The sequence below is a fragment of the Lepidochelys kempii genome, chromosome 14, assembly GCF_965140265.1.
Source record: "Lepidochelys kempii isolate rLepKem1 chromosome 14, rLepKem1.hap2, whole genome shotgun sequence".
Lineage (NCBI taxonomy): Eukaryota > Metazoa > Chordata > Testudines > Cheloniidae > Lepidochelys > Lepidochelys kempii.
The window spans coordinates 23,794,416-23,821,068 of NC_133269.1; the positions used below are offsets into that span (position 1 = coordinate 23,794,416).

The 26,653-nt window shown below is 45.6% G+C and overlaps 2 protein-coding genes across 7 annotated transcripts in view; one reads left to right on the forward strand and one right to left on the reverse strand.

Annotated features, from left to right (window-relative positions):
• MYH10 (myosin heavy chain 10) overlaps positions 1-20,624 on the forward strand; it is a 144,743-nt gene extending 124,119 nt beyond the window's left edge. For all 3 annotated transcript variants that reach the window (XM_073310850.1, XM_073310851.1, XM_073310852.1), the window contains 12 exons: positions 3,195-3,347; positions 3,812-4,060; positions 5,069-5,281; positions 5,849-6,061; positions 7,792-7,953; positions 13,225-13,353; positions 14,366-14,454; positions 14,706-14,829; positions 14,950-15,158; positions 16,187-16,295; positions 17,340-17,512; positions 18,930-20,624. In XM_073310850.1, the coding sequence (XP_073166951.1) occupies positions 3,195-3,347; positions 3,812-4,060; positions 5,069-5,281; positions 5,849-6,061; positions 7,792-7,953; positions 13,225-13,353; positions 14,366-14,454; positions 14,706-14,829; positions 14,950-15,158; positions 16,187-16,295; positions 17,340-17,512; positions 18,930-19,074 (1,968 nt within the window). In that variant the 3' untranslated portion in view covers positions 19,075-20,624. The remainder of the gene's footprint in view (positions 1-3,194; positions 3,348-3,811; positions 4,061-5,068; positions 5,282-5,848; positions 6,062-7,791; positions 7,954-13,224; positions 13,354-14,365; positions 14,455-14,705; positions 14,830-14,949; positions 15,159-16,186; positions 16,296-17,339; positions 17,513-18,929) is intronic.
• Positions 20,625-25,258: 4,634 nt separating this feature from the next.
• The window catches only part of NDEL1 (nudE neurodevelopment protein 1 like 1), a 44,661-nt gene continuing 43,266 nt past the window's right edge, over positions 25,259-26,653 (reverse strand). For 3 of the 4 annotated variants that reach the window (XM_073310860.1, XM_073310864.1, XM_073310863.1), the window contains exon 10: positions 26,561-26,646. Coding sequence is in view for 1 of the 4 variants with exons in the window: in XM_073310865.1 (XP_073166966.1) it covers positions 26,556-26,646 (91 nt within the window). In the remaining 3 variants the exon portion in view is untranslated. Of the gene's footprint in view, positions 26,647-26,653 lie in introns of all 4 variants that reach the window. The other variant, XM_073310865.1, reaches the window with a different exon arrangement.

The window sequence follows — 26,653 nt, forward strand, 5'->3', positions numbered from 1 at the left end:
TTGCTTAGCTTTTTGAATTGGGTATGGCACTGATATTGCACTCCCTTCATTTCCCTCCCATCGGTAACTTGTGGGCCAGAAATCCTTGACTTACGCAAATAATCACTGCACTGGCTCAGATGAGCCACTGTGCACTGAAATATGTACTATGTTGCTGACTGTTCAGCTGCATTGGGAGCTCTAGTTCAAAGGGAATTCTCCAGTTCAAAGGAATTATTTTGGGGAAGTCCAATGGCCTGTGTTATGCAGGTGCTCAGACTAGATCAGAGATCCCTTCTGGCCTTTGAATCTGTGAAAAAACTGACTTTTCATGGCGGACTAGAGTTGCTACTTTCTAGACTTGGCCGTCTCAGTAAGGTTCACTTAGTGTTTCTTACGTTCTACCAACAATGATTCCGTAGGCTTTACTGAGCCAGTATGTTAAATGTTCATGTAAACCAGGCTCTTGGGGCCACCTGTAAGGCATAAAGGAGAGTCTCTCTCTCTCTCTCCCTCTCTCCTCCTTCCCCCTGCCTTTGAGTAACTTGAGATCTTAAAATTACGTAGCCCCAGTGTTTGTTTTGGGTTAATGTACAAATAAACCATGAAAGGTTATGTACATTCTTTACATCCATTGTCAATAAAGAGTTTGTGTGCATTTAATTTCCCCTTGAATAAAGGAAAACAGGGAAAATATACTTAAAAATATTAGCATTTAAATTATTGCAGTTAGACTTGAAATTTTGAGGGTGAATTGGGTGAGGGAGGGACATAGTCAGCTCCTGGCAATTTTGAAACTTACATTTGTGGAATGTAACAAAACTTTGAAACATGCTAAAAATCACAGGATTTTGTTGCCTTCTTTCCTGCCTCCCTAGTCTTTTCTCCCCTGTTATTCTTGTCATAGAATCATAGAATATCAGGGTTGGAAGGGACCCCAGAAGGTCATCTAGTCCAACCCCCTGCTCAAAGCAGGACCAATTCCCAGTTAAATCATCCCAGCCAGGGCTTTGTCAAGCCTGACCTTAAAAACCTCTAAGGAAGGAGATTCTACCACCTCCCTAGGTAACGCATTCCAGTGTTTCACCACCCTCTTAGTGAAAAAGTTTTTCCTAATATCCAATCTAAACCTCCCCCACTGCAACTTGAGACCATTACTCCTCGTTCTGTCATCTGCTACCATTGAGAACAGTCTAGAGCCATCCTCTTTGGAACCCCCTTTCAGGTAGTTGAAAGCAGCTATCAAATCCCCCCTCATTCTTCTCTTCTGCAGGCTAAACAATCCCAGCTCCCTCAGCCTCTCCTCATAACTCATGTGTTCCAGTCCCCTAATCATTTTTGTTGCCCTTCGCTGGACTCTCTCCAATTTATCCACATCCTTCTTGAAGTGTGGGGCCCAAAACTGGACACAGTACTCCAGATGAGGCCTCACCAATGTCGAATAGAGGGGAACGATCACGTCCCTCGATCTGCTCGCTATGCCCCTACTTATACATCCCAAAATGCCATTGGCCTTCTTGGCAACAAGGGCACACTGCTGACTCATATCCAGCTTCTCGTCCACTGTCACCCCTAGGTCCTTTTCCGCAGAACTGCTGCCTAGCCATTTGGTCCCTAGTCTGTAGCTGTGCATTGTCCCACAGATAGACACATTATTGGTGCAAATCCTCAGCTGGTGAAAATTGTCATAATTCCATTAACTCAAGAGACAAAACAGCATGGCTTCTGTAATGGAGAACTGTGCTGCTCTTCTAGAATTCTGAACATCTCCCCAAAATAAACGATTAAGAAAAACCTCTTTAGAACTTGAACTTTCAAAAAACCTTTTGTCAAAAATCCCTCATGAGAAGTTGACAAGGAAAGTAAGTCATGGGTCTTGAAGACAAGATGTGAAGTGCTGTCATAGATTACAAAGAGGTTGAGACAGAAAATAGAAATGATCAATTATAATTGCAGTAAAACCTTAATAAGGAATTTGACTGAGTGATCTGGAAAAGATCAGAAATGAGGTGACTGAATTTGCCAATGACACAATTTGTTAGCCAAGACCAGAGAAGACAGAGGAAATTCAGAAGGACTTAACAAGATAAGATAAGCTGCCACAATGGTGCCCTCTTAAGTAGAATTTAAACAAAAAGTGAGCATTTACATAAGTGAGAACATCCACAGTTGCATTTTTTAACCCCATATAATGTCAGTGCTGTAAGTCCTCAGACTTCACTATTTAATGGGTATTAGGAAGATCCTGCCTGTGTGGGTACACTGTTCTAGAGTTCTCTACTGTGGAGTTCCTTCCACCTTCCTCTGAAGTGTCTCAGGACTTGCCACTGACAGATGCAGGACTAGAGAGACTAATGGTCTGACCCAATAGGACCATATCTTCATTAAGGCCATCTGATGTCAGGAAACTCTTCTAACCCAGTCATTTACTGGCCTCACCATGGGGTTTGTGGAGGTAAGGTTGTGATGTGTCAGAGGGCAGGTGGCTTCACTAAATTGTTACGGTCTTAGACATTGTCTGTGGAGCATGCATAAGTGTTTTTATCACTTAGTGGAGTTGATTCCCACCCTGCTCAACCAAGTGACTTCTCTACTTCTCATGGTTGTTGTCCTTTCAGGTCCCAGTCTTTAGCCAATTTTGCTGTTCAGACAAGTGTTGTTGTTTTTTAATAGGAAGCGAAGTATAGGAGGAAAAGAGAGCACAACACAAATAAACCTGCCCCCACAAGGAAAGCAGTGGGTTCTGATGGAAATTTATTGTACATGTAATGATATTCTAGCAGGTGCTGGGTAGTGCCAGCTAAGCAGTATAACTAGATCTTGCAATTTTAAAACAATTCTCCTTTTATCTCATGTAATTTTTTTTTTCTGTTGGAAAGATGGCTTAGTTCTGCATACCACTATGTATTATTAAGCTGTACCAATTTAAGATGACCTTTTTGGCCATGAAACTAGATTTTAATTAAACTTCTTGGAGATGAGAGTGATGGACCTGAGATTAGCAAATTAGAGGAGTATTGAATATCTTCAGATCAAACAGTATTCAGGAAAATAAAGCTGACTTAAAATACTATTTTTCTTTCAAGCATCCCCCCTACCCCCCTTCCCCCCCTCCAGGAAACAAAGGAATATTGGAGGGCAGCTCATCTTAAGGCCAGATTTAAATACCATCAGCAAAAGGTGAAATTCAAGATTAATTATTTTCATGCTAACAGGAGCTTCTTCAGGAGGAAACCCGCCAGAAATTGAACTTGAGCAGTAGGATTAGGCAGCTGGAGGAAGAGAAGAACAACCTACAGGAGCAGCAGGAAGAGGAGGAGGAGGCCAGGAAGAACTTGGAGAAACAGATCCTCACCCTGCAATCGCAGGTATGAAGCTATTGGAAATGGTAGGATATTAGTGTGGCCCACAAATTCAGTGTGATGACTGTGAAATGTATTGCAACTTCTGCCAGGCAATATTTCACTCTTTCAGTTGGGACAAAAATTAGGCTGACTTGTGTTGAATAATTTTTCATGGATCTTTCTCCTCCAAAGTGTTGTAAACATTTTGTAATAACAGTGAGATTTCGGTACCCTGAGTTAGTTTGGGTAGATTTAACTCTCATATCCTATAAGGCTTCATACCTGTAATACATTGTTGTATCATCATTTTGTTTGTACCTTGGTTAATCAGAAATAGCTGTTTTTGTTCTTGTGGGTTTCCCACAGTGTAATAAACGTTACTTTTTTGCATCGTGGAGGTGTAACTGCATTTTTATTGTATCCTGTTAATAGCTGTGAACAGTAAGAAGCTATAAGAAACCACTTTATTGTCTTCTGTAAAACTTTAGCTGGCTGATGCCAAGAAGAAGGTAGATGACGACATGGGGACTATTGAAGGTTTGGAGGAAAATAAGAAGAAATTGCTGAAGGATATGGAGGCTCTGAGCCAACGTCTAGAGGAGAAGGCAATGGCTTATGATAAACTGGAAAAGACTAAGAATCGCCTGCAGCAGGAGCTGGATGACTTGATAGTGGACCTGGATCATCAGCGCCAAATTGTGTCCAACTTGGAGAAAAAACAGAAGAAGTTTGATCAGGTACTCTCTCTAATTCTGGTCATCTCACTTCTGCCTTCAACACTCAGGCAACATCTGCTTTACAAAATTATGTTGAACTAAGTTGTGTGAGTGTACAGTCGCCCAAGTTATTACATCACTTGTGCGTGTCTATAATTTGCTTCTTGTTTTGGCAGTGAGCGCCCCCACCCCAAGGAGTGCTTGTACGGGTTGAACTGTTAGTGTGGGACATTGCTGTCGCTGGCTTTCAGAAGCCATCCCACAATGCAGTGTCTACACTGACGCTGCGTCGACCGAACTACATCAACCATGGCACTTCGCCCCTCGTGCAGGTGGAGTTAAGTCAGTGTAGCGGGCAAGTCATGTTGGTGGGAATGAAATTTAAGTGTAGACACTTAGGTCGACGAAAGCTGTCTTGCATTGACCTAACTTTGTGTAGACCAGGGCAAAGAAATGGTAGTGTGTAAAGCCTCAGTCATGTGTTAACCACTCCGAGACTTTTTCAGGGAGACCTCTAATTAGAAACACAATATTTTGTGTGGACTCAGTTGGCTGTTGCAACGTTGGCTTTTCACAGGGGACCACTTTTCTAATAGTTTCAGTGAGCCACGCACCTACCTTGGTGCTTCACATTCTGGTTGGATAGGTCTATGAAAAAGTGAAATGTCTTTTAAGTAGAAGCTTATAGCCATGCTAGAGTTTGACTTGACTTTAACTGTCTTGGGGGATCCTGATGGATTTTTTGAGAAGGGACATGAAGACTGAAGGAGGAATATAAAACTGAGGCTCTGAGCCAGTTCCTAGAGCATGGATAGAAGCTCCCTTTATTTTCAGACTACTGTGTTTTGGATGATAGTCCCTATTTTATCTCATGCCAAAGCCCCTTGACCAAGAGTTGACATTGTTGGCAGAATGAATAATATGCCAGGTAACCTGAGAGCATTAAAATGTTCACTGAAATTTCAGTGAGTGTCCTTCTGACAGATTTTCTTTAAGATTAATATTTGAACCTTGTATTAACATTTTCAGATGCTGGCGGAAGAAAAGAATATTTCTGCTCGCTACGCAGAAGAGCGGGACCGGGCAGAGGCAGAGGCTAGAGAGAAGGAGACCAAGGCGCTGTCTCTGGCTCGAGGTTTGGAAGAAGCCCTGGAGGCTAAAGAAGAATTTGAGAGGCAGAATAAGCAGTTGCGTGCAGACATGGAGGACTTAATGAGCTCCAAAGATGATGTGGGCAAAAATGTAAGTATTTTTCCACCTCTTGTGTGCTACATTGCATGAAGGGGATAAAATAGTAAAGCCCATTTGTACAAGGAAACTAATACTAGATAGTAAAACTTGAAAGTCTGAAACCTTGATATTTAAGAGCTGTACCTTTTAAAATACCTAAAGAATGTAATACTCTGGAGGCTAATCGGTATTCACCAATGCCAGGCATTTCTGCAACATTCACAGATGTGGTAAGTAGGAGACACACATCAAATGATTGACTGTTACCCTTATGCTAGATCAAAAACTTGTTATCTTACTAGCTCTTTTTTCTTTGGGATACTCTGAATCACTGACTATACAGCTGCTAGTTTCCTCTGTTTATCAGACAGTTAAAACTTCATCTGCTGGTCTGGGTTGTTGTTAATACAGATTTAGGAATGAGTGTCTTAGTTATTCTGGTTTAGTGTAGGACAACCACAGAGTTAAATCAGTGCTAACAAAGGACTCAATATCTTATTGATCCCCTATTTTGCAGTCATACCATTACTATTGTCAAAATAACAAAAAGCTTGTATCTGCTTCATGCTTGCGTTTTAGGTCCATGAACTGGAAAAGTCCAAGCGAACCTTAGAGCAGCAGGTTGAAGAGATGAGGACCCAGCTAGAAGAACTGGAAGATGAACTTCAGGCCACAGAAGATGCCAAGCTTCGCCTGGAAGTGAACATGCAAGCTATGAAGGCCCAGTTTGAGAGAGACCTACAGGCCAGAGATGAACAGAATGAAGAGAAGAAGAGGATGCTGGTTAAACAGGTATCCCCTATTAAACACGCTTTTGAAAGCAACTGTAGCAAACAAACAAAGAACATGGTTAATTGATTTCTTATTACTCAAAAGTTGGGATGACCCTCAAGGTTTATGTGATGTTCCTGCCCTACAGATCTCTTAAGCACTGATCTTTACACATTCTGCATGACAGAGTAGCACAAAACCTCCAGTACATGTAATGTAGAGTGTTTGATTTTAATTTCTTAACGGGACACTTTTGCTACTTGGCTGTTCTTTCCATTTTAACTACCTTTTTAAAATGGAAATGACTGGAAATGTCTTTATAAATCCAAAACTACTAACAAGTCACTTACAAAAATGCAGTTTTTGGTGTGATCATACTAAAATATGTGCAGTGCATGTGCTCCTTCTACTGTTCTGTAGCAGTAGTTGCTACCTGGATTTATGTCAAGTAAAATATGTGGTGCAGTGCTTGTATTTTCAGAGATGGATCCATTCCTGCTGACTGATATGGTACGTAGTTGAGATAAGTGCTAGATAATCAGCAAAACAAACTATTTCCCTAATGAAAATTGGAAAAAGGATCACAGGATTGCCAACCCCTAGCATTGAACGATCATTTCAGGCCCCAAAACATTAAAAGATGGCTTAAAAATCATGAGATTTTTAAAGAAGTTTTTAGGTTCATATTTGTCTTCTAATGTAAGAGACTTTTGATTTCATTCTCAAGCTTTTCTCCAGAACCGTGAGGGCTAGAAACTTGCTTTTTTTTCTTTAATTTTAAAGCAGACACATAATAACATGACTCAAAGAGCTGGGTCTTAAAGAAAAACATCAAATATCCCCAAACTCTTGGATAAAATGATGAGAGTTGGCAACACTGGCCCGATTCCAGCTTCTATGGGAAGGTTATAAACAATGGATAGAGAAGGTCATTTTTAAGGCTCCCCACCTCATTGTGCTGTAAGAGCACATATTGCTGTATCACAACTGAACAAGAGCTCTTGACATTCTAATACAAAATAGTAAATTCGATTCAATATACAACAAAGTCAGTTTTTGTGTAACAGCCAAGTTTTCTGGTTCAATTTTAACATCGTTGCATAATTTGTTTTAGCTTCCTGTTGGCTGGTTGCTCAGATATTAGATACTACTTAAATTGCTCTTCATTTTTGCCTTGAGTTATGGTTGGGATACAATGTCTTACTGTATGTGTTGGTGACATAGATGTGCCTGAAGTAACCATTTAATTATAATTCTGTATTAAAAATGTTGAGGTTATTCTATTCTTTTCGGTAAGAGCAGTTTAATAAGCTGAAATATTAGCTTCTGCACTGGAACAATGAAGGTAGACAGAAACACTTATTAGAAAGTTGATCATGAAGCAGTTGAATGGGTAACTCTGTTTTAGTCCCTAGGATGTTTAGCATATGAATTTTCAGAAGTACTTCAGAAATTCCCTGGGTGTCACGTTTGCTTTGAGATCTTGCTTTGCTTCTCGTTGCGAAAACTTCAGCAGAGATCACAAGCTGTCAAGATTTCCATAAGTTTTGTGTGTGGTTTTCTCCCTCAGACTTACCTATTGTAGTACTGTCAACTTGATAATGATCAAGAGCTGAGCTTTTCTCATGTCCCTCTTGTGTTGTTATCAAAGACTTCCTTGGTTCTTATCCTTTTAGATTCTTTCCGAAATCTTCTTGTTTTCCCGTTTCATCCATTTCTGTAACAGAGCCTCTTAAACTGTACCTTCACAGGTGCGGGAGCTTGAAGCAGAACTGGAGGATGAGCGCAAACAGAAGGCTCTTGCTGTGGCTTCCAAGAAAAAAATGGAGATGGATCTCAAAGACCTTGAAGCTCAGATAGAAGCTGCAAATAAGGCTCGAGATGAAGCAATCAAACAGCTGCGCAAACTGCAGGTGTGTGAAGCCAGTCCATGAATGAACTTGGAGTGTCTCTTGCTTTAGAGTTCTTCTTTTGGTCAAGTTTCCTTGCAGTCTGAGGGTGAGAACAGCTCTCTGTTCTCAAGTTTCACTCTTGTCCCTGGATGACTGCTTCCTGCAGCATATTGCAACAGTGTCTGTAATTTCAGTTCATCAGTATGTTTGTCAATGAGATGGTTAAAATTGCCATATTTCAGTATTTTGTGTAAAGGACTCAGTTAAATACTTGCTGAAAGCTCTTCTCTTCCTCCCGCCCCCCGCCCCCACCAAAGAACCTCATAAAACAGCCAGATCAAAATAACTGATTAATAGCTGAGCAATGACTTGAGAATGTGTGTGTTCAAATGTGCTAGGTGGGGCTGGTAAAACTGCCTATTAAGATTTCCGAGCACTTCTCATTATGCTGTCCTGTTTTGAGTTGCTTATCACTTTGACAGACTGTAACTGTTTGGGCTGAAATCTTCCAGGGCTGGGTGTCTGTCTCAAGCTGAACCATTTTTGGAAAATTTTGGCTGAAACTGTTAAGCCATTTCTAAAAATGAGACTAGGAGAAGATGCATAGTTTTGCCCATGTTTTGTTTTGTTTTTTGAGGGGGGATTTCTGGTGACCTTTTCTTTGAGAAGCTCTAGTGCCCTCATGTTTTGGAACAGGGTTTGAAATTTGGAGGAGGGAGGGTAGAAATTACCTTTTTGTCAGGGATGTGCCTTTTCCATCCCTGTGAAAATCTGCCCAAATTTGGCCAAGTGATAAACCTTTGAAACATCACAGTTCTCACATGCTCAGTAGAGACTAGCTGAAGCTTTGCAGCTAAATTCCCTGAAGATTCTGTCCACACTGAACATGCTCCAGTCTGGGGCAGTAGGGACATAAACAGGACTTCCTCTGCAATTGCAGTTCCCGGCTGCTTCAGTCTGGGTCTGGGTCTGAGTCCGGGTCCAGGCAATGGAACTGAGAGCAAGTAGCCTGTCTCTCCTGCTGCACCCAAGTAGTGTAGAGGAAGCTGCCTGAACCAAATGCAGAGGGGACAATTGTCAGACTGGGTGGGAGGAGAAGATACTGGGAGCTGGGTGAGGGGTGGACTGGGATCCAGTGGGGTGGATGGGGAAGGGGAAATGGCTCTGACAAAGAGCCAGAGTGTGGAGACGGAGAGGAGACCTGGGACTGGCTGGACAGAGAGCTGGGTGGGTGGGGAAACACACTGGACAGAGACAAGGACTGGGAGCTAGTCAGGGCAGGGAACGTGGGTGCAGGGGTGCTTGGAGGCTTTGGGGAAGACAGATCAGATGAAGAGCTGGGAAGGGAATGGAGACTGGATGGGCAACCTCAATTCTGGTAATTCTGAGTGATTGATTTGCAACCTTAATGTTCTTTAATGTTTTTTTTTATTTGTAATGTAGCTATAGACTCCTAATCTCTGAGCATTTTATGCATGGTTCCAGTATATTGATGAACCATGAAGTTCAATCTTAGGTTTTGCAGTGAGACCCAACTTTTCTTACCTGGGTGTTTAAGGATTAGATTCCTAATTTCAGAACCCCCCAAGTGCGTAAAGTTTGACACCTCTTTATATCACATAAAAACCTAACAGGTACACGACAGCATCAAAGTTGGACTAGTTTTTAGTATGGCAAGCCAAACGTGCGGTTCCATACCCTAATATGTACTGTCTCTATTCTTTTAGGTATGTTATAAACTAAGTGGTCCCATGGCTCACAGATTTTGGCTTGCATCCATCACTTTAAGAAAAATGGCACTAAGTTATTTTAAAGGAAATTGAAGTTTGAGCTGATTTTTGGGATCTAATGATATCCACAGTCAAGCCAAGTTTGTGGAAAATATGATCAGTAGCTGTAATATTCAAAATTTTGAGTTTAGCAAAATACAGTTTTAAAGTGTGAACTTAACGTGATGCATTCAGACTAATGGATCTTTTTGTGCATCTACAGACTTGAGAACATTTTCTATTACAATGTTCATTACAACACTTTTCAGTCAGTTTAGGTAAATCATAGAATCATAGAATATCAGGGTTGGAAGGGACCCCAGAAGGTCATCTAGTCCAACCCCCTGCTCGAAGCAGGACCAATCCCCAATTAAATCATCCCAGCCAGGGCTTTGTCAAGCCTGACCTTAAAAACTTCTAAGGAAGGAGATTCTACCAGCTCCCTAGGTAACGCATTCCAGTGTTTCACCACCCTCCTAGTGAAAAAGTTTTTCCTAATATACAACCTAAACCTCCCCCACTGCAACTTGAGACCATTACTCCTTGTCCTGTCCTCTTCTACCACTGAGAATAGTCTAGAACCATCCTCTCTGGAACCACCTCTCAGGTAGTTGAAAGCAGCTATCAAATCCCCCCTCATTCTTCTCTTCTGCAGGCTAAACAATCCCAGTTCCCTCAGCCTCTCCTCATAAGTCATGTGTTCCAGACCCCTAATCATTTTTGTTGCCCTTCGTTGGACTCTCTCCAGTTTATCCACATCCTTCTTGTAGTGTGGGGCCCAAAACTGGACACAGTACTCCAGATGAGGCCTCACCAATGTCAAATAGAAAGGGACGATCACGTCCCTCGATCTGCTCGCTATGCCCCTACTTATACATCCCAAAATGCCATTGGCCTTCATGGCAACAAGGGCACACTGCTGACTCATATCCAGCTTCTCGTCCACTGTCACCCCTAGGTCCTTTTCCGCAGAACTGCTGCCTAGCCATTCGGTCCCTAGTCTGTAGCTGTGCATTGGGTTCTTCCGTCCTAAGTGCAGGACTCTGCACTTATCCTTACTGAACCTCATCAGATTTCTTTTGGCCCAATTCTCCAATTTGTCTAGGTCCCTCTGTATCCTATCCCTGCCCTCCAGCGTATCTACCACTCCTCCCAGTTTAGTATCATCCGCAAATTTGCTGAGTGCAATCCACACCATCCTCCAGATCATTTATGAAGATATTGAACAAAACCGGCCCCAGGACCGACCCCTGGGGCACTCCACTTGACACCGGCTGCCAACTAGACATGGAGCCATTGATCACTACCCGTTGAGCCCGACAATCCATCCACCTTATAGTGCATTCATCCAGCCCATACTACTTTAACTTGCTGACAAGAATACTGTGGGAGACCGTGTCAAAAGCTTTGCTAAAGTCAAGAAACAATACATCCACTGCTTTCCCTTCATCCACAGAACCAGTAATCTCATCATAGAAGGCGATTAGATTAGTCAGGCATGACCTTCCCTTGGTGAATCCATGCTGACTGTTCCTGATCACTTTCCTCTCATGTAAGTGCTTCAGGATTGATTCTTTGAGGACCTGCTCCATGATTTTTCCGGGGACTGAGGTGAGGCTGACTGGCCTGTAGTTCCCAGGATCCTCCTCCTTCTCTTTTTTAAAGATTGGCACTACATTGGCCTTTTTCCAGTCATCTGGGACTTCCCCTGTTCGCCACGAGTTTTCAAAGATAATGGCCAATGGCTCTGCAATCACAGCTGCCAGTTCCTTTAGCACTCTCGGATGCAACTCGTCCGGCCCCATGGACTTGTGCACGTCCAGCTTTTCTAAATAGTCCCTAACCACCTCTTTCTCCACAGAGGGCTGGCCATCTATTCCCCATGTTGTGATGCCCAGCGCAGCAGTCTGGGAGCTGACCTTGTTCGTGAAGACAGAGGCAAAAAAAGCATTGAGTACATTAGCTTTTTCCACATCCTCTGTCACTAGGTTGCCTCCCTCATTCATTAAGGGGCCCACACTTTCCTTGGCTTTCTTCTTGTTGCCAACATACCTGAAGAAACCTTTCTTGTTACTCTTGACATCTCTTGCTAGCTGCAGCTCCAGGTGCGATTTGGCCCTCCTGATTTCATTCCTACATGCCCGAGCAATATTTTTATACTCTTCCCTGATCATATGTCCAACCTTCCACTTCTTGTAAGCTTCTTTTTTATGTTTAAGATCCGCTAGGATTTCACCATTAAGCCAAGCTGGTCGCCTGCCATATTTACTATTCTTTCGACACATCGGGATGGTTTGTCCCTGTAACCTCAACAGGGATTCCTTGAAATACAGCCAGCTCTCCTGGACTCCTTTCCCCTTCATGTTAGTCCCCCAGGGGATCTTACCCATCCGTTCCCTGAGGGAGTCGAAGTCTGCTTTCCTGAAGTCCAGGGTCCGTATCCTGCTGCTTACCTTTCTTCCCTGTGTCAGGATCCTGAACTCAACCAACTCATGGTCACTGCCTCCCAAATTCCCATCCACTTTTGCTTCCCCCACTAATTCTTCCCGGTTTGTGAGCAGCAGGTCAAGAAAAGCTCCCCCCCTAGTTGGCTCCTCTAGCACTTGCACCAGGAAATTGTCCCCTACGCTTTCCAAAAACTTCCTGGATTATCTATGCACTGCTGTATTGCTCTCCCAGCAGATATCAGGAAAATTAAAGTCACCCATGAGAACCAGGGCGTGCGATCTAGTAGCTTCTGCTAGCTGCTGGAAGAAAGCCTCATCCCCCTGGTCCGGTGGTCTATAGCAGACTCCCACCACTACATCACTCTTGTTGCTCACACCTCTAAACTTAATCCAGAGACACTCAGGTTTTTCTGCAGTTTTGTACCAGAACTCTGAGCAGTCATACTGCTCCCTTACATACAGTGCTACTCCCCCACTTTTTCTGCCCTGCCTGTCCTTCCTGAACAGTTTATAACCATCCATAACAGTACTCCGGTCATGTGAGTTATCCCACCAAGTCTCTGTTATTCCAATCACGTCATAATTCCTTGACATCACCAGGACCTCCAGTTCTCCCTGCTTGTTTCCAAAGCTTTGTTTATTCGTATATAAGCACTTGAGAGAACCTGCTGATCGCCCCTCATTCTCAGTATGAGGCAGGAGCCCTCCCCTCACAGACATTCCTGCCTGAAAAAATCAAAATATTTTTTCTCCCCCAAGCCATTTAAAAGCATGAGATCTCAATAAGATTCCTGCCAATTTTTATCATTCAAGCTTAAGCAGACTTTTTTTTTTTCTGTAGTCCTGTCTCTTAAAAATAAACATGGGAAGTTGGATAGAATCTAATGGAGGAGTATGAGACCAAAATGTGCGTGTTTTGGGGCTACAATGAGTGGGTATCTCAAACAGTAAGTAGGACTGGGCCCCTTCTATGTGCGTGTCCTCATTTACTAAATGTTGAACTCCCGAAGGGATTATAGCAAATCCCTGCACTTGTCCTCTGACGGATGATGTTTTTTCCTTCTCTTAAATTCCAGGCTCAGATGAAAGACTATCAGCGGGAGCTGGAAGAGGCCCGTGCATCCAGAGATGAGATCTTTGCTCAGTCCAAGGAGAATGAAAAGAAGCTGAAAGGCCTTGAAGCAGAAATACTCCAGCTCCAAGAGGTATGATTTAGTTCTGAGTTGCCTTTGTGAGTGACATGTACGTTAGTGTTCTGTACACCTGTCTGGTGATTAGAACACTGGGTTGGGAACCAGGAGATCTGGGTTCTCTTCCAGCTTTGCTGTGAGCAGCCTGTGTGACCTTGGCTGTCATTTTAATCTTTCTGTGCTCAGTTTCCCCACATGTATAACAGGGATACTTACCTACCTCCTGAGGGGACATGAGGCTCTGTTGATTTCAAAGTGCTCAGACATTTCTCTGATGGAAGGTGCTTGAAATGCAGAGCATCAGTATTACTAATAGACAATTGGATAGGTAAATGCATAGGAATCTTTTAATGCCCCACAACCTGGATACAGAAAATATACTAATGCAGCATTGTAGAATGTATTTGAAGTTTTCCTGACATTGGTGGTGCTAACTACTAAGTTGTTGTGGGCCACAGAGAGAACCTGAGAGGCTTGTGCCTTTTAGTTTTAGTTTTGCCATGATTGCCAATGCTTATTGTAACGTCTGGCAAACAAAGACTCTTTTTTGTAGCTTTATAAATGACTGTTTAGGGGGTGTTTATTGTTAATGAGCTTCAAAAATGAAGACTTTTTCCATTAAGAGAAATCAGTAATGCAGTATGAATAATAAAATTGATTCAAGATATCGATGTATTAAGAGAGATGGAAGGCAATTGACATAGTTAAAGATCAATCTAAAACACTATAGTATTTTCCATTTAGGGTTAAAGGGAGTAAATCCACTGCAGTCATGAAGAAGCCAGTAGTGACAGACTGGGAGTGAGAGCTAGTGGTTGGAACAAGGGAGGGAGCCTGGCTTCCTGCGTTCTATTCCTGGCTCTTTTGCTGACTGATCGTGTGACTATGTGCAAGTCATGTAATAGCACTTCACTGTGTCCTGGTGGTATTGGGGAGCCGAATTAATGTTTGCAGAGCTCTGAGGTCACCAGTGCTATTTTAGTCTGCGTATTAAATAAGCAAATGAGTCTTCTCATGACCCTTGCAGGATCTTGCTGCCTCTGAAAGAGCTCGTCGCCATGCTGAGCAAGAGCGGGATGAGCTGGCTGATGAGATTGCAAACAGTGCTTCTGGAAAGTGAGTCATCAAATGGACTGTCCTCCTGTCCGAGGCTGTTTATAAGCAGCAATGACTGTGTCTTCTACTAATGCACTTGCATGCCCCACACTGACCTCTTGGTTCACTGTTTTCCCGATGAAGGGAATGACTGGCATAGGTACTGCAGCATCGGGAGAGAGTTTGCTGACTTATTAAAAGCAAGTGGAGGTAATTACTGCGTTACCTGGTTGGACCATGTAACATGCCACCCGCTTTCTTTCACCCTCCAGATCAGCTTTGCTGGATGAGAAGCGCCGTCTGGAAGCCCGTATTGCACAGCTGGAGGAAGAACTGGAAGAGGAACAGAGCAATATGGAACTCCTCAATGACCGGTTTAGGAAGACCACACTGCAGGTGCAGTATCTTTGGCATATGCTGCTTTGGGCACTTTTATCTCCCTTAAGTGTACAGTATAAAAGGTGAATGAAGGCTTTGAATGTTGCCAGATGACTGACTCTTCATGCCCTCCCAAAGGTTGATACGCTCAACTCAGAGCTGGCTGGAGAACGGAGTGCTGCCCAGAAGAGTGAAAATGCGCGCCAGCAGCTGGAGAGACAGAACAAAGAACTGAAAGCCAAGTTGCAGGAGCTGGAGGGATCTGTGAAGTCTAAATTCAAGGCAACCATTTCTGCTCTGGAAGCTAAGATTGGACAGCTAGAGGAACAGCTTGAGCAGGAAGCAAAGTAAGAAGAGATGGTTGTTTGGTGTTCCAAGTAAATACAGGCAACACTGGTTATTTGAAACTTCCATGGCCCTAGCAGAACTACTCATAGGTACTAAATATTCCCATCTCAGTCCCAGCAATTGGATTTTCTTAGCTAGGACTCAGTTGCTGAAGGGACACTCTTGGACTGAACAGCATAAAAAGACTGAGGCTTTACATTATGTTCACCTTATCTGGGTTTCAAGGTCAACTCACCGTACAGAGGAAACTGTTGAGCTGGTTCCTTCCCCAGACTAGCTGGGTGTGGGGCCTCCTTGTGATGCTGTTTGTGTTAGTACAGTGGATCCCACAGTGTGGTGCAGCCATGTAAGCACCTTGCACAGCCAGTGATACAGACCCTGGTAGTTTGATAGCGCCCACCCCCACAACCCTCTATCAACCTGAATTAGGAAGTGTGTGCAATGAACAGTCCATTAACAGCTCGTTATTTTTGGTATTGTAGTTATTTTTCTGTGTTAATGATGGCTTTTAATGTCCTGCCCAAGGACAAGGCAGCCCGGCTCCAGGGGAAAAAAAGCAGCCTTCTCTTTTAGGACCGTAATTTCTCCCTGTGATAAAACCATCCTCTAAATTTTCAGTCCGTTTCCCTCCATCCACTATTGTACTTCAGCTGTGGGGGAGGACCATAAACCATCTCTCTTCTGCAGATGGTTAGCAGATGCCCTTGTTAAAGCACTGCAACTGATCCCCACCTCAGATAACAAGCACCCCTGGTTTTAGCATGGAACAGCCAAGCCCACTCTGCTCCCGTGCTGACAGATTAGATCCTTCAGTTACAACCAGCACAATTACAAGATAGCATTTTAGAAAGGTACTTAGAAATCAAACCCATTTGTGCTTCTGAGTGTGACTCAGATCTGGACACGCTAGCACTGAACTCCACGTGTTCTAGTTATGCTCTGGAAAGAGAACCCTGCTACAAGTGAACCAATGTATAAAATTCCTAGGCTGATTGATCCTAGGGTTAACATTGCTCTGTTTTCTTAGGGAAAGAGCAGCTGCTAACAAGCTGGTGCGTCGTACAGAGAAGAAACTGAAAGAAGTCTTCATGCAGGTGGAAGATGAGCGTCGGCATGCAGACCAGTACAAAGAACAGGTAAGCAAAGGTGCACAGCTGTGCTCCAAACCCAAACTCCTGCAGACGTGCTCCAGGAAGAGCCTCAGGTACAACTGCTGCCCCACTAAACAGACTTCACAATCAACCTGGAGGAAAGAAAACTCCCTGGAAACTCCTGCTGCAAAAGCCCCACACCAGACATGAAACAAACCCTGTTCAAATGCTTGCTGATAACAATGAATCCCAATGAGAATAGAGCCCAAGGTCCAAGTTCTCACAGTGGTCCTCTGCAAATCCAGGTGGAGCTGCTGGGTAGTTCTGCACTCCCTGTCTCTAGCTGCACAGCTTTTACACTGTCTCTGCTTCTGCTGGGAACTCGGGGGCCTTCTCTCTCCTTTCTCCCCGGGCGGTGTTTTCTGTGGTCTCCCCAGCCACCTGAGAGGGGCCTTCACAGTGGCCCTGACTCCCATCCCAAAACATCTCACCAGCAGCAGCCTCAGGCAAGCTGCTGGCAAGTGGAGCCTTTGTGTATGGGCATCATGGTGTAGCCTGGTGCTCTCACCTGCTCGAGCTGGAGTTCAGCAACTCCACTAGGATCCCACACTGCAATCAGTACAGCACTGTTGGTCTGCCAGGATTTGAGACAGAGGGGACTGTGCACCTGGCAGGTGTGGGTGATCTCCCCCTGTAGGCTCCATGTGAGGGACCAGCACGTCTCTCCTTTACATCCTGCAGGCCCCATTGCTAGGTAGGACACAACTGGTTTTGTGTCTGCAAGAATGAATTGCAGCTCTTCAGCTGGAGATTTGTATAGCATGATAGTCTGGTCACTTAAACGTGGGTTCCACAAGGTGCATCTGAGGAGCTTCACTCACTCAGGAGACATCTGGCTAGGACAGAATCCCACTTTTACACGTGAGCCTGTTCTGTCCCATCCCAATCAAAATCCCCAGCGAGGCTGACTGTGAAAGACAAGGATTCAGCTCTTTCCTTTCTGCCTTACCCTAAAACTTCACTCAGCTGCAGCTGCTCAGCTTTCTGCTGAGTCAAGCTTCGTGGTACCAGCCTGGCTCTCTCCCCTAGATGGAGAAGGCTAATGCCAGGATGAAGCAGCTCAAACGCCAGCTGGAGGAAGCTGAAGAAGAAGCAACACGTGTGAATGCCTCCCGTCGTAAACTTCAGCGTGAATTAGACGATGCCACGGAGGCCAATGAGGGCCTTAGCCGGGAAGTCAGCACTCTGAAAAACAGGCTGAGGTAAGCAGAGCCGGTCTGCGGACCTGGGCCCTGGAAGGAGCTCTGAGCACAGGCAGCATCTTACCTAGGTCTTCACAAGTCACAGGGAAGCTTTAAAGTAGCTACAGGAACTCACTCGCAGGGTGGGAGGCTTCTATGATGGCAGGGTCGTCTGGAAGTGCCGTAGCAGAGCCAGTAATGTTACAAAGGAACTTCAAACTGGAATCTGGAGTACCAGGGTCTACGCTGGGAAATATCAGTAAATCCTCATGAAGATCCTTGTAGTCTGTTGGCTCCAAACCTTCCGGGCTCTAGCTCTGACAGGTGGGTTGGTTTTAGTCAGTGTGATTGATTCCAGCCTCTGTGGAAATGCTGTAAGGGGGCTCAGCTCCTTGTTAATGTAAGTGACAGAGAACCATTTATTTCTGCCTTGTCTTGGCTGGAATCCAGCTCAGTACCCTCTCTGGGAATGGTTCTCTGGCACATCAGGAAAGATGTGTGGTCTGAAGTACAGAGGGAGGGGAACTGAGTGAGCTAGGCACAGAGCAGAGTGTAGGAGAGGCAAAGAGCAGCTGAACCGGCCAGCTGTAAGAGCATGGCAGTGCTGCGGTGCAGATGGAAGGAGTTGCTTGTCGTGCTGGAGTGCATGTAACTCAGTTCTCGTTCTTATAACGTACAGCATCTCAGAGGTCTGCTCGGGCCTCATTTTTAAACCTTCCCCTTCCCTCCCCCCCGAAACTGAATCAGCGCCGCCCCCCTCCTGCCTATGGGGTCAGCCTCACTGCATGCGTTGGTGGCTGCATGCCCGGCCACCCACCACCCTCTGCTGGGCTGGGTGTGTGCTGCAGTGCCACGGGGCAGTGATGGCCGGCTAGTGTGAGGTGCACAACCACTGCGGCACCGACCCTGTGGGAGGAGAGCCGACTTTTTCTGACCTGACCCAAACCTGACACTTTTTGGATCCCATCTGGTTCTGGTCGGGTTGCAGGACTCGACAGCATTTGTTGTCCACAAGTCAGATATCAGCTAGTGGTCAGTGTTTCTCACTATTCATGTGCTGTAGCAGTGAGAGCCCATTTCCTGCTGGTGTTAGATGTTCCTGTATCTGGGGCCATTAAATGTCCACAAATGTACTAAACTCCGTTCCTTGCCCTGCTTCTGGCTTACGTGACATTAGGGAAGGTGGTGTGCATTGACATAAACACAAAGCGTTTTGGGGGGCGGGGGTATAACTCCTGGCCCCAGGGAAGGTTTCAGGAGCCTCCTTAGTGTAGGATGCTCAGGTATTTAGTGACTAGAAGGGTAGATGACTTGGTGGGACTTCTGGGTTCCACCGTATACCTCTTGGTGGCTTTCTAGGTGACCCATTCACCCCACAGGCTAGACAGTGAGCAGCACAGGCCTGCATTCAGCAATCATTTGGTGGTTTTTTTTCTAGGAGGGGTGGCCCTATCACCTTCCCTTCAAGTCGATCTGGTAGACGCCAGCTGCATATTGAAGGTGCTTCTCTGGAACTTTCTGACGACGATGCAGAAAGCAAAGGCAGTGACCTCAACGAAACGCAGCCTGCCCAAACCGAGTAGAGCCGTGTCACACCATTAGCATGCAGAGCCCTTTTACACAGAGTGGAGTGCAAAGGACTTACCTGACCAGCAAACTGCCTTGTGGCCGTGAATCTGCCTTATGTAATATTGGCATGCTACAAGGTTACTTATCACAGGTCAACTATGTCTTAAGGCTCTGTAGCCTCACTATACTGTACCCTGCTTCAATATAGGTACAACTGCTTTTTTATATCTAGTAAACTCTCTCTGTTCAGTCCATCTCTTTCCCAGGTATTCCTTGTAAAGCCATTTTATAAAGCATCATGTGAAGGATACAACTTTTCTATCAATTCAGAAACTTCATTCCCAAGCGGTAGTTGGGTGGGGCAGACCCATTGTTGTTACTATGCATGCTTTGTTGTACAGATAACACCCTTCCATTTCTTTTGTGCTCACGTGGCCCTCGGCTGTAACGCATCTGTTGGCACACTGTGAAGACCAAACTGCTCCTGTGTCTCTCTTCTTTTTCTCCTAATTATTGTGAGCAACACACAATCAGCAAGTAAACTGTGAACAGGCCTCGGAAGCGTTCAGAAGGAAATCTAGGGTTGAATGAATAGTATCCATTTTTAACCCGCCATATCATTTTGAAGTAGTGTTGGCATCTGCTTCATCAGTTAGTGCTTGTGCACCACAGTTAAATTGAATATTATCACCGTTCCTAATTTGTACAATACCTCGCATCTGTATAGACCTGTTATATCAGTCCGAAGGCATCTGTACATAGTAAGGCTAGTAAAATATGAACACCCGTCACATGGAAAAAATAAACATGGAACAGCAGAGGCTCAGGATGGGAATTTACTCTTAACTGCTGGCTGAGTAGTCTTCAGAGCATGGAGCTGAATAGCTGCTGCTCCTCTTGACATGAGGGAGTTTCGCAGCCATGAGATACAGGTTTAAGAAATACCCGAGCCAGCCTTGTGTAAAACCAGCTGTTGAGCCTAAAGCAGCAGGACCATCTGTACTGTACTATGTTTTTGGCTTGTTTGGAGTCTCTGTAGTTTAGAGGTTAAAAGATGGATCTTGCCTGCCTGAGAATTGACACGCCAGTGGATGTGAATTCTTTCTTTTGGTTTTTATTTTGACCAGTGTTACACCAAGTAGTTACATTCTTTTTGTTTAACTAGCTGAAAAACTGACATTACAGAAAGTGCCTTAGACACTACAGTACTAAGACAATGTTACATATATAATTTGCCTATATAACAATGATTTACTGTATTAATTTTTGACTGTGCTTCATATCATGTACCTCTCTAGTCAAAGTGGTGGTATTGATATTCAGTGATAATGAATCAGTGTTAACTATGAAATCTCATCCCTCTGCAATGTGCTTGAAAACATGATTTTCCTTTGGGTTAAAAGCTTTAACATCTGTTACAAAGGTTTTGTTGTGCGTTTGGATATTTTTTAATTGAACTGGCTGTTGACCACCAGGCATCTGACTGCAAATATCTTGTTTTCTTGTATACCCATATTTCTAGACAATGATTTTTGTAAGACAATAAATTTATTCATTATAGATACTGATGCCTGCTCTATTTACTTACAAGAAAAGCTAGCTCCTGAGGCCTACATAGACTTAATAAACAAGAATATGACTTTGGCAGCTGCTGTTTCCCTTCTTACTGTTAGCTAGCCTATTTTGATTTGTATAGAGTATAAAGGGCCTGTCCAGTGCTTTTGACATGGTTACCAGTCCAGTTTTAGCAGGTTTTTTTCATTGCACGCCCAATCATGGAACTTACTAGAAATACACAAGTGGGGAGATGCATGGTACTCTGCAGCCACGTGGATCTGTTTTATAAATGACCATCCATGCACACTTCCTGTGGTGATTTGTCTCCATTCTGGCCTTTAACCAAAGCTGAGGTCTTTCTGAATGGGGAAATTCAGATTTACAGCATAAGAACTCTGTTAACATCCATTGGCAATTCCCCCTGGAGTCCTGAACTGCTGGCTGCATGCTGTACTTTATAGGGGAGGAGGTGAGCTAAGCTTTGGAGGAGTGCTTCTGAAGGAAGAGTTTGCCTTTACCCTACTGGATTGGACTATGGATGGTCTGCTTAGTCTACCCAAAATAGACCTTGGATTCTTCTATTGACTTCAGCTGGTGTTATTTGGAAATAAATGTTCCTATACGAACCCTTTTGTAGATAAACTGAAGTCCTCAAAGATAATGGCCATCAACATACCAGTTCATACAGGGAAGACACAGCTCAGGGTCTTCCCCCCACAAATTTCTATAGCTGGCCCGTGTCTTGTCACTAGATGCAAATTAGCCTTTGAAATGACTGGCCTGTAATGCTTCAGCACATGGGCTTTAAAGAGGTGTCTGTTATGTATCAGGCCCTATTCCCTAGCCACAGTGCAGGTGGATGGCTTTAATTCAAAACCTTTCCTGTTCCTGCAGGGAACCAGGTTGGGAGGTGGCCTGTATAACGTTTTCATTAGCAGTTGAAGCCCTGGCCAGTATACACAGTGATTCATAAGCACAAGTTACTAGCACAGTAAAAGGTGGAGAACAAAATTGCTCTTAATGTAGAGAACATTTGGCTCCACACGGCAAATGCCAAAGACTGAAGAGCCTATGGATTTAAAGGTGATACATGGACCAAAAACTGAGCCAAGCGCTGATTCCTGTGCTCAGAGACCTTGCTAGCCAGCCATGGACTCTGAATTGGATCTGGGGTTGCCTGGGGAGATAATGGCTCCAGTAGAGCTCTGGTGTGGTGGTTTTGTAGGTCTTCCTTACTCCAAACATGGCATGCTGCCTGTCGCACAAGCTGGAGTTTGAGTGACTTCCCATCCCAGGTACAGCAAGTGGGGTCATTCTGTCTGGAGGGGATTCATGCATCTTAATGCCGGACAGGACCATTGTGATCATCTAGCCTGACCTGCATAACACAAGCCATAGGACTTCCCACAATTAATTCCTTCTTCAAGTCCAATAGCTGTGACTGAATGTTTGTTTTTCTAAAAGATGTTTGAAACATCACCAGTGATGGAGAATTCACCACTCGCCCTGGTGAGCTATTCCAATGGTAAATTACCTTCCCTGTTTAACAGTGCAGCTTCTGTCTAGTCTGAATTTGTCTAGCTTCAACTTCCAGCCCTTGGATCTTTTGTTATATCTTGTCTGTTAGACTGACCAAATCACCCCTTAACCAAATAGATTGAGCTCCTTGAGTCTCTCATTAGAAGGCATGTTTTCCCCAATCCATCAGTTGTTCTCATGGTGGTCCCTGAGCCCTCTCCAATTTATCAAGTCTTCACTTTTGGACAGCAGAGGTGGCCACAGTATTCCAGGAGTAGTCACAGCAGTGCCAGCTCCAGAGATCATAAACCTCCTTACTCCTTGAGATTCCCCTGTTTGTACAACCAAGGGTTGCATCAGCCTGTTCAGCTACAGCATCAGCCAGGGTCAGTCTCTGCTTCTTAGGCTAGAACTTGACATTTGGTCACATTAAAATGCATCTTGGTTGCTTGCACAACCCCCACTCTTTGTCATGGACAAGCTTTCTCAGCAACCCTTTCTTCTAGTCCCTGATAATACTTTGATCAAAGAGCAGTGCTGTCCTTTCCCTACCCAAATGTCAATGAGTGGGGTGGGAATGGCATAAAACTGGTGTGGAATAAAGTTATCACTTTATTGGCCCAAGGCTGTGGAGTAAGGGGCTCAGCATCTCCCAGGCATAACTCCTAGCAGAGCCAGGGGCACCCTGCACCTCACAAGCTTGGCCCAGTGTGCCTAGAGAGCTGCTGCCTCAGCTTCACCTTGCACTGTGCACTCCGGGCAGAACAGCAGCTGTCCTGAGCCTGCTCCAGCCCACTCCAGGATGTGATGGGGTGACCTGGAACTGAACTCTTACAGCGGAGCTCATGCCAAGTACCCAGAGCATAGGCAGATTCCCTCCCTCTCTCACCTGCTCTGTTGTTACGTGGCGCTGAGCCTATAAACATTTACCCTGTGAGAGAAGAGGGGTGCTGCTTGCAACTCCACTCCACTTCTGTCAGCATGGGAACCCCCCGATCCTGCCTGGCTCCTGGGAAACCAATCATTCTGTGTGCCAGGATGTGGGGAGCGGAGCTACCGTGGGGCTCAATGGTGAGTATTAAAATCCACACCTGCCAGAGACTAGCTGCAGCTGACCGTTAATCTTCAGGGCTCACTTGATTTGTGTACGGCAGCATGCACAGGGACATGGCTTGCTTAATTAGAGAGAGAGGCTTTAAAACTGTTGGGCATTCAATGGACATGTTCTCTTGGGACAGATTCATCCCACAGCTACCCGTAGCAGGGTCCTTGTACCTTTCTCTAAAGCAGCTGGAGCTGAGGCAGTCTGGCAATTCCTGTGCTGAGGGGCTTCTAGCGTCCTTCAGATGGTAGAAAGTTGCTGCAGATCCTGGAGAGCTGTAGTAGCTAAAACGTGCCAGAAGAGGACAGCAGAATTGCCGTGTAAGGGACGAGTAGCCAAGCTGCAGGGCGCATGGGGAAGCCCAGCGTGGAACAGCAAATCTGTCCCTCATTGTGTTCTTCTCGGTGTGTGTCCCAGGAGCAGCAGGGGGGACTTGTAGCAGCTCAGACTGGCTCTTTCCAAAATCCCAGGCTCTAGAGAGACTAACAGGGGGAGGGGGGTAGCGGGTGTACTTGGAGGACAACACCTAGGGTTACTGCAAGGGATGGGAGAAGTGGCTGCTGGTCACGGTGTCAATCCTTTGTGGCCCTGCCCTGGTGTGAAGGAAACAGCCTAGGTCAGAGTTTGGTGCCATAATGAACCTGCTGGTAGGAAAGCCCCCATGCCCTGACCAGACCATTGTTCTAATGGCAGAGGGCCCACTGGAGCCAGCCTGCTAGGGTTGCTGGGCGTCCAGTTTTCGCCAAGGCAGGTTTCCTGGGGCTCCCGGAAGCAGCCGGCCTATCCTTGAGGGAAGGGGTGCTCATGCAGGCCGGCTGGATGGGGCTTTGGCAGAGGCTCTGTGAGCATGATGCCAACCCCCCCTAGGCACAGCACTGTGGTGATGCTTGGAGCTCAGCAGGTACCTGGCCATCACTCCTGCTACTGTGGAGGTGCTCACAGGGCCTGGGCTCAACCAGGCTGAGTCTGCTGACGTGGCTGCCTGCCCCCCTGCAATACCTGCGCTCCGCCCCCGAGCTGGTGCGCCTAGCAGGATTTGCCAGCACAGCGCAAAGGTGTGTTTGCACTGGGAGAACAGCCTCTCTCCCTGAGCTGTGTGGGCCAGGGAAGCCCAAGGCAGGCTGAGGCCAAAGGCTCTGTGTGGGTCAGAACAGCCTCTCCCCAGCAAGGACCAAAGGCTGGGATGGAGGGGCGAGGGGTAGTGGGCTCTGTGTCAGGTGGAGATAGGGCAGCTGTAGCGAGTGACCAGGCAAGTCCTTGGCAAACCCCACAGCCAGGGCCTGGCTGTGCAGGGTGGGATGCAGCAGGCCTGGCTCCACAGCATGGTGGCAGGAGCTGGGCCCTTGGAGCAAGGGCTGCTGCATCCTGCCTTGCGGAGCGAAGCCCTGCTAGATGCGGACTGCTCTGTGGGAGCAATGAGAGAGCTCAGCTTGCTGCAGCTGGAGCAATGTGCTGGGTGTTCCATGAGGTCAGTGCCGTGGGAAACTGAGCAGAGGCTCAGCTCTGCTAAAGGCCCAAGTGCACTGTTTAGCTAAGCCTGATCTACCTCTTACCACACACACACGTGCCCCTCGTCCAAGAGATCACAGGTGCTGGGCACCTTCCTATCGTGAGAGCCCAGCATGCCAGCACTGAGCTCAGTCACCTCCCCTGGACAGAGCAGGCCACTCTGTTACACAGCCAGTCTGTCCTGGGAGTGGTCACTGCAGGCAGGGTTCCCTGTCCATTCCTAACCCAGCAAAGCCAAGAGGAGGGCCCAGGGCAGGACTCCAACAGGTCGCTCAGACACTGCAGTAGCTCAGGCCCACTGCTGAAAAGACACGTCACATACAATTGTGGTGACAAGTGTCTCTAAGAGCGCATGAGTCTGGTTTGTTCTGGCATGAACAAAATCCCACCTGGAAATAGCAGCCCAGCTTGTCCATCTTCTCTTCCCCCAGCAGGCAACTCAGTGAGGAACCTGCCCACCCCGAAATCACCCACAAAACAGCCTCCACCTTCTTTTCTGCAAAATCCACTGGTTCCACGTTAAAAGAGCTTTATTTTTTGGAAGTTCACTTTGTTTCTTTAAACCACATGATCTTTGTCGCAACTGTCTTATGATACTGTCCTATTTTAAACATGCCATATAGATTCTGAATAAATAAAGCTACAAAGCCCAAGTTATGTACAAATATCTTAGGCAAAGATATTGTTTACAAACCTATATACAATAAAACAAATGTAAACAGTCAAATGCAGCAAAGGATGCACTGGAAAAAGGGACGTACAAACCCCTAACATTAAGTGGTGATTCTCCTCCACCCCTTCCCTTCCATTTGGGCAACTGGTTTTACGTGGCATTTGTAAATAAATCAGTTGGCTCCTACAAATGAAACCCACAAAGCCAAATGAGGTGGGATGGACTAGACTGGAGAGGGAGATTTTTAAACCCACGGACCAAACCACTGGCAGGTTTGCATGTCCTTTTTGAAATCCAACAACTTTGAGGCACAGAGAGAGAGAGAGAGAGACAGCGAATTGCACAAACACATCGTTTTGCAGACCCACAAGGTACAGAGTGGCCCAAAACTGTCACAGAAGCCCACTGGTGGCACTGTAAAGTCTAGTCGTTCTATATGACACAGATCTGAACACTGGCTAAATGCTCACACATTTTTAGGGGGCCTACTGCATTGGCAGCATTGCCAACACAATTAGTGGCTTCTCAGAGTAGCAAAAGCAAGACTCTAATTCTCCTTGAACGTTAGTGAAATGTTCATGCATCTAAAAAGTTGTCTGAGGCCAGGAGTCTTCTTCCCAGGGCATTTGTCAAATAGGATTAACACATCTAAACCGTACCTGGCATCCTTCAAAAATGGTTCCCTCCATACTGAAACTGTGGTAGCAGCATGTGCTTAAGTGCCAGGCTGCTAGGAGAAGAGGGATTGGAAACACAGATTCAGCCGTTTGCATCCTATCAAACCTAAGTTAGGAAAGGTACAGAGTGAAGGGCTGAGGATCAGTTGTTGGCTAGTGAGACTCCTGCATCCCGTGAGACAGAACACACGTATCAGCTTGTGTGACCCACAACAGACTGCGACCATGTTAGAGAACGTCCACTACAGCAATAGGAGAAAATAAACTGTATTGACATTGAGTGAAGGATTGTGCGTGTGCTGGGACTCCTCCAGGCAGCGGGCTGGCTCCAACGCTGCTCCACACCGCAAGGCAGGCTGAGTTCCAGCAGGGGGTGGTAATGGGAAGGACTCAGAAGCAGTTCTTTTCTTGGGGGGCTTCTGGTTGAGAAAAGGGTTAGTTCAAAGTCCTCCCGGCTGTTCATACACTCAGAGGAAGCATGCCTGGCGCTGATGAGGGTCTGGACGATCCTATGCCTGGAGGGGGGCCTTGGTCAAAGCCATTTACTGTCCTAAAGA